The sequence below is a fragment of the Episyrphus balteatus genome, chromosome 3 (genome assembly GCF_945859705.1).
Source record: "Episyrphus balteatus chromosome 3, idEpiBalt1.1, whole genome shotgun sequence".
NCBI classification, from domain to species: domain Eukaryota; kingdom Metazoa; phylum Arthropoda; class Insecta; order Diptera; family Syrphidae; genus Episyrphus; species Episyrphus balteatus.
Window position 1 is genome coordinate 122978389 of NC_079136.1, and position 15029 is coordinate 122993417.

General features: G+C 29.9%; 2 protein-coding genes across 4 annotated transcripts in view; both read left to right on the forward strand.

Moving 5' to 3' along the window:
- The window catches only part of LOC129916155 (40S ribosomal protein S21), a 329284-nt gene that overhangs the window by 279425 nt on the left and 34830 nt on the right, over window positions 1-15029 (forward strand). The window lies entirely within an intron of this gene.
- Window positions 6647-8437, forward strand: LOC129915218 (juvenile hormone esterase-like). The gene is made up of 4 exons (XM_055994697.1): window positions 6647-7628; window positions 7713-8018; window positions 8083-8218; window positions 8293-8437. The coding sequence occupies exons 1-4, from the start codon at window positions 6647-6649 to the stop codon at window positions 8435-8437; spliced, it is 1569 nt and encodes a 522-aa protein (XP_055850672.1).

The window sequence follows — 15029 nt, forward strand, 5'->3', positions numbered from 1 at the left end:
AAATTTGGAAAAGTATATGATATTATTGACATTACAAAATGGCTGCTTTTCAGCTCTTTAAAGTTGACGACTCGAGTTTGCGCCGTGCAATGTCCTGGTCCAGAAAATTATTTATAATCAAAAAAAGTAATTTTTTTCCAATAAAATATATTTATACGCATTGCATGAACTTAACTAAAAACAAGTGTAAAATAAAAATTAGAGACCAAAAAAACGAAAAAACACAATGTTTCTTTATAAACAAATTGGTAAAAAAAATATTTATTGTAAAAACTTTGTTGAACTTTTAGGTTCATGCAATGACCAGCTAGTGAACGAGTAATTTGCACTTTATTTCAAGTCCAAAGCTTCATTAGTTTTTGAGTTACGTTGCACGGCGAAGAAAAAAACGCGTTTCGAGAAAATTGCGTTTTTTTTTTAAGGTGGCAGGATTTAAAGTGGGCATCATCTTATTGTCTAGGTGCACTTTTTTTCTCCTCGTGTATCCACCATGTTATTCAAAAAACTTATCAGTAGTCTCGGTCGCTATAAAATCATAATCACTAACTCCGAAAAGACTCCGAAAACTTAAATAAGCCACTTAAATTATTAGCGGTTGAAGAATATCGGCCTTTGCAAGCACCAGACCATTTCAAATCATCGTTAGTACCCCGTGGCGCAATGGTAAGACGCTAGACGTCTCTGTACATATCGATTTCGCAAGGAATTGACAAAACCTCCAAGAGTATCATTTAAATGAAAAACCCAAAATGCCGAAAATCCTGAAAACCAGTAAATCCCGAATGGGATCCCGACAACCCGAAAAATTATATAAGGTGAAAAATTTGCTTAAATTTTTAATTTCACTAAAGTTTCAGTGAATAGACAATTTTGAAAAGTTTTTTTTACTTTTTGGTTTTTTTTCATAATTTTGGTCTTTCGAGATTTTGATTTTTCGGGATCTTGGATTTTCGGGTTTCTGAGTTTTTGATATTCTGGGTTTTTAGGATTCTGCGTTTTCAGAATTTTGGATTTTCGGAATTCTAGGTTTTCCACTTCAAAATTTCGAAAATATGTCCATCTCCCTATAAAATGCTCTTTACAGCTTAACAATCTACAAATAAGTTTTCAAATTTAACCAATAGTTCAAAAATGAATCATTGTTTCGTACACAAAGAAATATAGTCCTTGTTTAAAACCTTTGTATATAAGATCTCATCTCTGAAAATACAAGTGCCTATAAACAAAATAAACAAAATGACATTCATAAATTCAAGTTCATATAGGAAAAGGAAAAGCCTTATTTTAATTATTGACAAATTGTTATCATAATCTTCTTGGCCTTAATTTTATGCCAGTTATTGCCCTCTTGAATGTCTCAAGGATCTACTGACTTTCAAATTAATCTCAATATTATGATAACATCTTATTGCTTAGAGACATTTTTATATCCGTCTCATTCAAAAGAAGACAAAAACCTTTAACAGTCACTCGAACACATATACATTCTATTATTTTGAGGCACAAGTTTTTGAATATAACATGGTGATGTTGAAACAATACTCTCGGGCATCGTAAAGAAGAATGTACACATAGAGTTTCTATTGATACCATGACTCTATCTCAATAACGAAATGTCAATCTCTTTTGTTTTCTCTCTTATAAAATCCAATCGAGATAAATAACATCGCAAAAACATCGAAAATCCTTTTTATATCCATCCCACTTCTGAACCAATGTCGAAGATGAAAATTCAAAATGCAACTATATTCTAGCCCGTTGCATGTTCTATTTCTTGCTTTGTTTTCTTTCAAATTATAACATTTTAATGGAATATATTCTGGGTCTGTTTGTATCCTTATTATCCTTTTGCTAAGTCTCTTTCATTTTTACGTTGAAGTGAAAGCATTAAACTAGAACTAGATCCCATTTTTATATGTTCAAACCAGCATGTTAGATTTTATGCACACACATATACATATATAAACAAAAATACTATACACTCTCTTGCATCTATACATAAATCACACATAAATAATAGAAAAAGGAAAATACGGCGGAGGTGCCTCCATACCTAGGAGAGCAACTATATGAATGAAAATTGGTTGAAAGGACTTGGAAAAACTTTTCCCAAATTAAATTCCATTTGAAATGAACCAAGGATATACGGGTTTATAGAGAATAAGAGTCTGGATCTACTTGTTTGAGTTTACTTTTTTTTTTCATCTTCATTTTTACTTTTTATATACATGTGATGTAGGTTACAAGAGCGAGTTTGGGATTCATAGAAAAAAAAAACAAAATTTGGTTTTAAAGTTTTTTGAATCCGTATATAAGAAAATTTGAAATTGAAACCACTGTGAAAATTTGTGGAATGCATTGAGCAGTTTTTTTAATAAGCTAAAATAAAATAAAATAAAATAAAATAAAATAAAATAAAATAAAATAAAATAAAATAAAATAAAATAAAATAAAATAAAATAAAATAAAATAAAATAAAATAAAATAAAATAAAATAAAATAAAATAAAATAAAATAAAGTAAAATAAAATAAAATAAAATAAAATAAAATAAAATAAAAGAAAAAATAAATAAAATAAAAAAATTAAATTGAATATTTTTTTACTTCTTCATACGTTCCACATTATTTCCCTTAGTATATTTAACTACAGAAGAAATAAAAAAATCTAAGAAAAATTAAGTATGACAAATCTTGCATAATAGGAACTTAATTTTCTAGCAAAATTTATTACAAAATTGCTCAAATATCACAACGGCTTATTTTCTCCCAAAATATAGTAGATGGTATTAATTTTCATTTAACATTCTTGAAAATTTAATATGTTCCACAAATTTATTGAATCATTTTTGTTTGTCTTGTCTCCTTAGACAAAACCTTTTCCTTCCCACTTGTGGAATGAAGAAAAGGAGCTATATTCCCATTTACTGAGTATGTGGTTTGAAGAGAAAAAGAACAGGTTCCACAAATTGTTATACCCCATTGAATTAGTAATTTACATATATACAATATTCTTCTATTATCGGTTGAAGCCTAAATCTTAATTCCCGTGAAATGAAGAATCAATGCACTCCACAACGTGTAAGGAGCTAAATTACCAATTTCTGAATATGTGATTGGAAGGGAATAAATCAGTGAAAGTATTGAAAATCTTCAAATTTTTCAAACAAAAAATATTTACAGACAATAGAAGCTGTAGAATGTAATGTAATAATTTGTATCAAAACATTATTTGTATATATTTACTTTTAACTTATAGGCTAAAAGTAATTTAGTGGAATATTTTATGTTCTTGGGCTGTTCCCCACCCTACATGTTGTGGAACGCATTCATTTTTTCACTTCACGAAAGATAAGGACTAGGCTTAAAACTTTAGGTTTTCTTTAACTTGAACTTCTAGATTTAAGAAATAGAATATGTATAAAATTTGAATAAGTAATAATATGTATACGTTCCATATTGGTATTTTTTAATAAATACGATCCACAAATTTTTCACTGCTGTAATTTTACCACGGGCTCTACGCAGCCAAGAAAGGGAAAACAAAGAAGGAACAAAATGAGGATTTCTCAATCATAAATTAATTTGTGGAAATTAAAATTAAAAATTTCACCTCAACGATAAATGTAAAGTTTTCACGGGAAAATTTTGCGAAGGAAATATTTGTTTTTACTCAGTTTTGATTTTAAGAGAAGCCACTTTTGTTTTCATGGTACTTTCTAAGAATTTGGTTCTGATCAATACGTTCCACAATTTTTTTTAACGTAGAAAAGGTTCTCACACGAAATTTACCACTTGGTTGAAGAATTTCTGCAGAAACAATTAGTGCAAGAACCTACAACCCATGTATGATCATTCATTTTATCTTGTAAGTTTTCATTTTCTGAAAATAATAATAAAAAAAAAAAAAAAAAGAAGATGTCTTTGCACAATGTGTTCTTCATTTGTTTGGTAACAACAGCAGAAAACGAGAGGACAGAAAGGAATTTCACTTTAAATGAAAGAAAAAAAAAACTTGTGTTTTTTTCTCTATGTTGACCCTGTTAGTAAGGATTCTCTAGCATATTTCTATTTAAATGTGAATTTTTGAGGCACACACATATGTATATAGAAAATGGAAAATGTGGCTATGAAAATAGATTAAAAGAAATTATTATACCATTTTTGTGAATAAACATCAAAGCATCATGAAGTCTTAATGTCGTCGGTATGTTTTTTGTTTTAAAATTCTCATATAGGTGAATGATATTTTTGGGTAAAATTTTTTGGAAAATAGTTCAATGCGGTTGGCTAGGTTTTTGTTGGAATTTAAATTAGGTTAAAAGTACTTTCACTTCACATGAAAATTATAGAGTGAATTAATGGATTAAGTGAATTTTTTGAGCGCATGCAATTGAAATGGTCTTCTTGGCACAGAATGGTAAGTTAATGTGATGAGGGGCTTTTATATCACCTTTTACAAAATGTTCGTTTAGACAATCTACTTGGTTTAGATGGATAACTTTTGCAGAGATTTTTTGTTTTTATATTTCATTTTCAATCGCACTGAATACTAGACTTAAATCAACTGGACCATATTAAATTGTAGAACGTATTCAATTGATAGTTCATGACGGGCGAAAATTTAAATTAGAAAAATTACTGAGTAAAAAATCGTTGAAATCTGAAAACATTGAAAAACGGTTTTTTGACGATAACTTGAAATTTTGAGGGTCTATGAAAAATTTCAAGTGCCGAAATGTGATGTACTCAGAAATACCTACAACCTCTGCTAGGTCACTTCCAAAGTAATTAACATGATTTTTATTTTGTAACACAGTAATTAATAACTTGAAGCAAACAAGATTTCAATGTTTACGTTCCACAAAAGTATTTTTTAGGATACGTCCTTATGATCCACACATTTTTTCACGTTGAAAAGTTTGGTATTTGTAAAATTTAGATTTGTTGAAAAAAAGTGTCCAAAAACTTTCAATCCATTTTAGTCAAGTTACAAAGTTGCAAATTCTTGTATAAAAAAAAACTGGGGAATGTATGTTTTTCGGGCAAATTATAATTTGTGAAGTTTTGTATTCCTAATATATGTTAAAGGGATGTAATACCAATTTGCATCTCATCAAAATCAAGAGCTAACAACTATTCTTAATTCAAACTCAACTCAAGCGTTGAAAATTGAACTTTCCGTGTTTGATCAGTTTTATCAGCGAATTACCAGAGGGGTTTTCCCTAATTTTTAAAATGATAACCAATTTTTTTTGTAAAATAACCTCAGCTACAATTTTGTAGAATCTACTTTTTTTTTGAAATAAAAAGTGTTGTGATCTTTGATGGGACTAGCGGACAGTAGAAACTTCAGAACTTCCTAACATCAGCCTGTTACAAATTTTTTCCTTGAAAAAATCTATTATTCTTGGGCTATAAACACTCTTATAAAATCCAATATTGCACCAAAAAAAACAAACCATTTTACATTTGTTGTCACTTATTTCAGTATTTCAGTATTGGGATAGATTTTTCCAAGAATGTAGCTTTTCTAGGTGTTTATATGGCAAACCAAACTTGAAAAAATATTTGTACATATGTATTTTTAGATTTTAAGTTGAAATGAAACAAATCAACTTAAGCGAAAAAGCGACATGAAAAATCAATTGATTATAACTTTTTTGTTTTAATAGAAAGATGAATGAAATTTATACTGTAGATAGGTAATTAAATAAACTAAAATTCGACAAAATTTCAATCAACTTCATATTGAAAATCCTGAGATAACGGTGAAAAGATGTTCTTTTTCTAAACACGTTATATCTTTTGATCTAGAGCACATACAAATTTAACTTTAATACTTTACAAAATTCTTACTTTTTTTTTGTAGGCAATAAGCTTTTGGATGAAATAAGATTTATTATAACTTGTCATTAAAAATGGATTTAAAGGTGATAAAACAAAAAAAAAGCTACATATTTTTGGTTTTTTTTTTAGAAAAAATATTTTTTAAGTTTTCACTTCTACCGTGGGTCAATTGCACACATGATTTTTTTTTTCAATTATACCTAAGTTAAAAAGGTCACTATGGTGTATACGTACTATTTTTTTTATTTTAATTCATTTTTTTGTGAGGTGAATAAAAACTAATGCTTCTAAAATTTTTAAACTAAGCGTAGGATAACGAAAATCAAAATTTGACTATTCTTGGCTAACCTTGGACAATCAAACCAGGAAGGTTTGAAAAAAAAAAAAAAATACCATTTTGGGGGTGCCAACTTCACCCATGCTTTAGTCAACATGATGCTAGTTAAGCTTATGTTTAAAAGAAATCTATTATCAGGTCAAACTGCAGAGAACGGTGTTTATGAAATGATTGTGTGAAAAACAGCCAAAAATTGAACTATCATAACGAAATACTATTCAATGAAATATGTATAATTCTTTATCAAAACAAAAGTTTCAACCGGCAATAAATTATTGTATAAATGATTAATTTCCGGGCTCTATCTACATAAAATTTTTATCACTCATGATCTTTAACTATTTTAAATCAAAACACCTCCGATAGATGATAAGGCCTATCTTGAAGGTATTTTGATTTACCCAAAAAATGGTTCTGCACAACTTGTCGTCTCAATAATGACTTCAGTATTCGATTAGAAGATGAATTTGAAAGTCTTACTTTTGTTATATTTTGTAAGTTTTGTTGAAAATGGTCCTATCGTTGGGACTAGTTTGGGTAAAATTCATGGTTCAATCATGAAAACAGTGACAAATCGTAAAATCAAAGCATTTCGGGGAATACCTTATGCCGAACCTCCAATTGGAAAAAATCGATTTGAAGCACCAATAGCAAAGTCTGGATGGAGTGATAGTCTTCGTGATGCAACAATAGATGGTTTTATATGTCCCCAACTTGGAACCCCTAAGGAATTATTATCAGAAGACTGTTTGGTATTAAATGTCTACACAAAGAACCTGAAAGGCAACAAATCCGTAATATTTTATATTCACGGTGGTGGCAATGAAGACGGAACTGGACATAGTTTATACACAGGTCCACAATACCTCATGGATCATGATATTGTCTTGGTCACATTTAATTACAGACTTGGAGCCTTAGGATTTCTGAGTACGGGAACAAATCAAACTTCTGATAACAATGGTTACTTGGATCAAGTTATGGCTTTGCAATGGGTTCATGATCATATTTCGAATTTTGGTGGAAATCCAAAGTCAGTAACACTTTTAGGCATGAGTTCAGGAGCAGTTTCAACAATTTATCATATGGCTTCACCTCTATCTAAAGGACTTTTCCATAGAGTTATAGCTATGAGTGGATCAGGAACACATCGTTTTCCAAGAAATAATTTATTTTGGACTAGAAAATTGGCAAAATCTACATCATGTCCAATGTATAATTCTAAGGATCTTATTGAATGTTTGAGAAAAGTTTCATGGGAGAGAATAAATGAAGTTGCTGAGTCATGGCAAACCTATGGTTTTATTGATATAAAATGGACTTATGATATTGATGGGCATTTTCTTCTTGATACACCTGTAAATATATTTGCAGAGGGTAAATTCAACAAAGTTCCATTAATGACTGGAATAACAAAAGATGAATTTACTAACACAGTTTTTCGTAAGTAATGAAAAATCGAATAGGTTCCACAAACATCCACAAGCTTCCATATTGAAACTACACTATTTATCTGTTTGTTTTCAGATCAGAAAAATAATATAGAACTTTTAGATGATATAAGTATGAATTTTGACAAGTATGCTCCAGATATGTTCCTCTATGAACCAGATGCTGAAAAAAGTCGCAAAATTCAGGAATTTTATTTGAAAAATCAAACAATTTCGAATCAATCTTTAGAGAATTTTGGAAGAATATTCGCAGATTGTATTGTTGGACATGCAGTACATAGATTGTTAGAGTTGACACGAAAACATCAGGATGTATTCTTTTATCGATTTGATCATTTAGGTTTGTACAGTGTTGGAGTTGATGGTGATGGAAAACCAATTGGTATATTTTTAAATGATGTGGAACTTGTATCAATTTCTATACAGATTATTTCTTCTCTTAAAAGGTCTTGTTTGTCATGCTGATGATTTGCAGTACATTTTCCCTGGTATCAAACTTGGGGCACAAAATGCACCAGAACATACAGAAATGTGGATGGTGGAACGTATTTCAGGACTGTTTAGTTCATTTGCTAAAAATGGGTATGTTGATGAAACTTTTTATTTTATTTTCAAATATTAACTTGTGTGCAATTTTCTTTTTTTTTCTGTTCAAGTGCTCCCGATGATATTTTTAGATTGAAGTGGTTGCCATCGAATAGTACTCATGTTCACACAATGTACATTGGTAGAAATGTTACTCTTGGGCCAGCACCTTATACAGATAGGTTTCAACTTTGGGACACTTTGTTTCCTGTTTAAAGTTTAATATTTTTTTATTGAATTTACAAATAAAAAGGTCTCTTTAATCTCGATTCACAATTGAAACAAAGGTTTCTTGGAGGTCTGGTTGCTGACTTATATTTGCAATCGAAATGTTTTTTTTTTACGTTCGGAGACAGATATTTTCGAATCAAGGTCTCGAAACTAGTTTCGGTTTACAGTTATGAGATCACAATGACCATGCCTATAAATTTAGGCAAAAATATTACAAATCTATTTTTTCGGATTTTCGAGAAAAAATCAAGGTTAACCCCTTGCCTAAAAAAAAAGGCATTTTCAAAAATTTCCCTCAAATCCATCTAGTGATACATCAAAAGAAAGGTCTCTTTAAGCTCTATTTATAACTGAAAACCAAAGTTTTCTTGCAGCTTTGGTTGCTGAGTTATTTGCATCAAAACATATTTTTTTGTTACAATCGAAGGCATATTTTTGATCAAAGTCTGGAAACAAATTTTGATTTACACTTATGTTTAAATACCAGGCATTTCAAATAGGCATTAGAAAATCAAGATGTAAAAAATTCAGTCTGTAATTTTTCTCCAAAAAAAGGGGTCGTCTGTAAAGCCGGTTTACGGACGATGATTTTACGTGATAACGGCGTAAAAAAACAGGCTGTGTGCTTTTGTTTAAAATGAGTCAGTTGAAGCTTTTATTTATTTCAAACAATCATAATTTACAAGAAAAAGCTAAAAACAATTTTTTCTCATTATATTAATTTTTTTATTTTAAAAGCTTTCAAAAAAAAATTATACCATTTAAAAGCCAAATATTTCTTCTAAAGAATAAAACCATTTTAAAATTTTTACAATGAGCAAAAAGTTTCAAAATATTTCATTAACATTAACAATCATTTCTTATGCAAAAGGGGAAAAAATCACTTCCATCACCCAAAAATCCATTTGTTTTTATATAACAACCTATGATAAATTTTATACCATCTGAATTCTGAAAGCCTATTATTTCAGCTCAAAATATTTATATCGCCCATGCCTGTGCGACGTCTACAAAACTAGCTAGAATTTTTTTAACCCAATCAGTTTTCATCAAAAAAAAAAGCAAAAATATAAATCTTTTTTATCTTCTCACGCCATTAAATTAATATTTTTCTTTAACAACTTATATTAAATTTTATATCATAAGAAAGCTTATTATTTCACCTTTCATATGGCTTTGCAATCATATTTTTATGATGCCTACAAAAGAAGTTAGATTTTTTTAAAGCCAACCATGTCGAAATTTCAAAAATTCATATTTCGAACCGCAGAGACTTAAAAATAAATCCGTATTAGACCCCTAACTTTTTTTTTATTATCTTTGAAGTTGTCAAAAAAAAATTTAGCCTAATTATAATCACTACTTTGTCAAAGGTCTACCTCATGTTTTAGTTTTAGAAAACCATTTATTACTAAGTTTTGAAATTTTTTAGAATTTTTTCAATACCATTTTCAGTTTCGCAATGAATTTATTTATCGATAAAAAAAAAATTCAACTCTTTACATTGTCGTGTTTAGAAAATAGCCAATTTCTTGCAATTTTGTTTTACCCCCTGTTTACCCTATTAAATGACGGATTTTTTAAAAATCCTTCATTATAATTCAACTTTATCTTTTAAATAAGCTATAAAATTGGAAAAAATCGTCAATTTTTTGTCGTGGCTGTCATGATTCATCGATTTATAAGACGTTATCACGTCAAAAAAAATAAAAAACAACTTAAATTAGAAAATACAAGTCTTGAAATTGGGAAGAAAAAAGGTGATTGACAAAAACTTAGATGGTGCTTGTGATATTGCCATTTTTAACTGCACTAGCAAAACCTAAAAACTTAAATCATTTATTGTTTATTATGTAGTATTATAATAACTTTATCTTTCAATTGGAACTTATTAAATCCAAACAGTTTTGATAGCCCTTATCATTGGCCAAAAAAGTGTTTAAAAATCATTTTGCAAGTAATCAATGCTTAAGTAATCACTTCAATCATAAATTTTAAAGTTTTTGCTTTATCTTGTCCTGGTGACTTTTTTTTTTTTTTTTAAATAGGTTACCCAAATCAAATGGCTTAAAAACGAAGCATTTGCTTCATTTCCCAGGGGAAATAATCTACTTCAACTTAAGGATTATCAAGGTTAAAAGCACTTCATTTTTTCTACAAAAAAAAAAAAAAAACACCATAATCTCCTTCTACACACATTAAACTCACACTTAAAACTTCTATAGAAAAATCTCCAAAACCATATTAACCATGCATATCTACCCTTAAAGTCAAAGCTTAAAGGTGCCAACAAAAATCCTTTCCTTGGAGAGTGCCTTTGAATTTTTTTTTTCAATGGCCAAAACTTTTATCTTACTCACTTCAGTCCTGGTTAATGGAACAAAAAAAAATCGACAAAAAATCAAACATAAGCTTTAAAAACTTTAGTCCTTCGGCAGAAAACTTTTTCCTTTCAAGAGAAAAAGGGTAAACTATTTAAGTGTGGTGGATAGGGAAAAATAGGAGTCAAAAATAAATAAGAAATATCAACATTTGATGCGGAACTGACCAATTAAAAAAAAAACTTTGAAGTGACACCTTGAGTGAAGCCAAGAGTAAGTATACGCTTCGATTGACGACCTAATTTTAAATTAAAGGACACCCTTATTTTTTTTACTTTTTTAGGTAATTTCTTTGATTTTTTTTTTATTCTGCGGACTTTGATGTGCCGATTTCAACCACCAGATAAGGTGTTTTTTTTTTTTTATTTTTTGCTTGAACAAAAAATTCATTTAGTTCCATTTTGTCAAAGATACAGTTAAACCGATTAGATATGGCTCAATTCTTTCAAGATTACGCCATTTAATCCAAAGCAACCAACATTCCATAAAAAAAAACAGGCATCTCTCGTGAGATTTATTCTTCTTAACTTGCCATTTATTAAGGCCAATTTCGAAAATTATTTTAAAACAAAATTAAGAATAATTTTAGAGAAAATTAAAAAAACCAACTGAACCATTGCTAATGACCATTTTTTTTTGTTAAAGTAGGACAAGAAGTCAAGTCTAAAAGAGCTTATTCACTCATTTATAATTGCATTTTATATACCTACCTACTACTCGTACCTTCTTAAATTTAATATTTTTGAACTTAAATCGCCAGCTTAACTGAAGCCACCTGTGCGATAACATGAGACAATTTTCAACTATGTCTCCTCCTCTGTGCCACGTAGTTCAGTGTTGTATGTTCTTCTCTCGTTCTTTCTCTCTTTGTCTTTCTGTGTTGTATTAATGTCTTGTGTTGTATCAGCAAAATGGACCTAGATTCCGAAGCTGCAGTGTTTCTAGTCCGGAGATTTATCTTCAGACTAGTTTAATATGTAATGTAATGTAATATTTTTGAACTTGTTGTCATCTTATTATACCTCTTTATGTTATGGTTGAAGTTTTAGAGGTATAGAGAGTCATTGGCAACGGTTTTTAAGGATTTATAATTGAAATAAGTGAAATTGAGACTTAATTAAGAGAAAAACAAGATAGTGAGGTGAGTATTTGATGTCAAAAAAGAAAAAATTTAAACATTAATCAAATAAATGAAATATGATTAAGAAAAAAAATGTGGTAGACTGAGTTTTAGTATTTTGTACAATACTAAGTTTTTTTGTTGTATCAGGGAATGCACATCAAGATTTTGAATGTCACATTTATGACATTTAGACGACAACTTTCTGTTTGACTTAGAGCCAATTGTACAAATATTTAATCCGTGCTGAAATTGGTAGTTTAGCTGATGTTTAGCAATGATTTAAGGTCTATATATGTTAACATGGACGTAATAGATTTTATATTGAAAAATATATCATTTTATCAGATTTTTCTTTTTTCAAGTCATTTTTTTATTTTTCAATTTTCTTAAAACCTAGAATCCATAGAAATTTTTTATTAAATTTCAAAGTCTGGACATAAATAGTAATTAATGAGTTTTTTTTAATTTTTTTCGTCTACCCGAGTAAAAATAGAAATTGAATTTTTAAAGAAAAAAATCTTGAGCGCCGCACCACCGCCGTTTGCAGGAATTTTCGCCGCACCCACCACCGCACCACGACTGCAGCACGTCCGCACTATTTCATTTTGTATGAAAAATTCGCCGCACCATGATACATAATTTTGGAATCTTGAAAAATAAAAAAAAAACTACAGACGAGAAGGAGATTCGAACCCAAGCACTTTTAATTAGAAGTCCAACTTTTTAACAACTCGACCACCAAGTCATGTTTGCATGAACTGGCAATTTGTTACTTAAGGCAAAATAACATTGAAGACGTCTTAAACATTTGTATAAGTACGAGAATAAATTTTTTTCATTCAAAATGAAATAGTGCGGACGTGCTGCAGCGGTGGTGCGGCGGTTTAGAAATTTTTGATCATAGTGCGGACGTGCTGCAGCGTAGGTGCGGCGGTCAAAAAGTGCCGCGGACGTGGTGCAGCGGTGGTGCAGCGGTGGTGCGGCGGAATTCCATTTTTACTCGGGTATTTTTACCTTTGAAATCGATTATTTCAAAAACAATTTGTTGAAATATATTGATTAAAATAAGAATTAAATGTACAATTCTGCCTTTCGAAATGGTTACACTTATAACTGTAAGTGTTGCCGTTGTTTTTTAATAATTTTATTTTTATTTTAATAATATTTTTTAGAAAATTGTCCGTCCCTGCCAAAAGGGGGGGCGGGGGGAGATAGACCCCCTCCCATATTAAAAAATTATTTTATTGAACTCCTCTACAGAAAACCGTCATCAAATCCTGGCGCCCAAATTATCGTAAATAACAGTTTTATTCGGTGCCTAAACGTTCGAATTTCTATATCTGGGTTGAAATCGTAAACAATTTTTTTTTTAATTCAATTTTCAACCGATTTTCATAAAAAATACATCGGCCGGTGTGGAAATAAATAATATTTTAGAATGTATTTTTAAAAAAGCATGTTGTTTTAAATACATATACTTTAAATTGATGTCGAAGTTGGGCATATGACGAAAAAAAAAATGGAATTTTTTAACTTTGACAGCTTATAACTTTTAGGTGGTTTAACCGAATCACATGCTTTTTACATTGTTGAAAAGGTATAGTTATCTTCTATCAGAAATTATAAAAATCAAAAATGGGTAAAAGTTTTTCAATGGGCGAAGGTCCAAAAAACCGTTTTTTGCCCCTAACTCCAGATTTTGGGGGTGTTAAGGACTTTTTAAATACCGTTTCGTAATCAGTGCGACTAGTTCTACAAAACGTGATAGGTCTTCGCTCGCGTTGTTTTTTTGACTGTTACACAATGTTATCTAAGAGCTCCAAAAAATATTACTGGAATAACGAATGATACATCAGGGACCCAAAAAAAAAAAGAGTAGGGCGTATACGTAATTTTTTATTTGTTGTTAATTTAAAATGGGACTCAAATATCAAAGGGGCCCCAAAATTAGTCTTCCACCGGGGCCCCGGCAACTCAACGTACGCCACTGATGACAAGAGTCACTGACAAAAAAGTCAAAGTCAAAAAAATCAAAGACAAAAGAGTTGGGGACAAGATTTCATTTTGTTACAGGCAAAAGATTCTTTGTCGCACCGGATGTCATACATTGGTTTGGAATTTGGCTAAAAGTCAGAAAATTGAGTCAGAGATTTAAAAATGTTATGCCTGGTGGGTTTGGATCCCTAATCCCAATTTTAGCATAGATAACTCATCCTCAGCAGAAGTTTGCAAGTTTTCTGTTTGAGAGCAATTCTTTTCCTCTTTTACCACTTTGTCAATAACTGGTTGAAAAAGGAATTAAGTATCATTAATTTGCTCACAGTTTTCTACCTAGAAAATGTGTTTTCTACTTAAGAAATTCTTTTAAGTATCTTCTTATAAACTACTTTTACAATAAATTAGAGGTCGTTGATACAACGAGAAATACTTGATAAAACATGGGAATACACTTATTCTTAAGTATTTCCATGAAACCATGCCAACATGAGTTTACCATTATACCCCTTTTACTTAAGCGACGAAAAAAGTAACAAACAAAATTGAATGCTTAAAACGAATTTTAAGTGAATAACCACCACCACTCATTATCTCTCTTGCCCTTCTATTTTCCCTGTCAATATCCTTTAAATTTTTCAACGCCAATTTTTGTTTTTCTCTTAAAATCAATTTATCAACTAACCAAAAACTACTTTTTACTATTCTTCTTTCTTAAAAAAAGCAAGCCAATAAAAATCAAGAATCCTTAAAGCTATACACGCGAATTGGCGGAGTGCAAAAAGAAGAAAAATAAACACTCACAATCTTTATTTTTTTGCCTTAAAGACATGCAACACTATGGCTTCCAGAGAGGACATAAACAAAAACGGAAGTGTTATCAAGAATGCAAGGACCGTTAAAATGAAAAAAAAAAAAAAAAAAAAAAAAAAAAACCTTAGCTAATGTTGCGATCATGAAAAGTTAAATTTTTTTTTTTTGTTCAAGGACATACCATATGAAGAACACGATTAGCTTGCATGATTACTCTCCATGAAAATGTAAACAAAATTGCATTATAACTACAACTTTATAAAGT

Coding starts and splice junctions, on each gene's coding strand:
- LOC129915218 (XM_055994697.1), top strand. CDS start 6,647: ATGAATTTGAAAGTCTTACTTTTGTTATATTTTGTAAGTTTTGTTGAA. Junction 7,629..7,712: donor ATTTACTAACACAGTTTTTC/GTAAGTAATGAA, acceptor GTTTGTTTTCAG/ATCAGAAAAATAATATAGAA. Junction 8,019..8,082: donor TGGTGATGGAAAACCAATTG/GTATATTTTTAA, acceptor TTCTCTTAAAAG/GTCTTGTTTGTCATGCTGAT.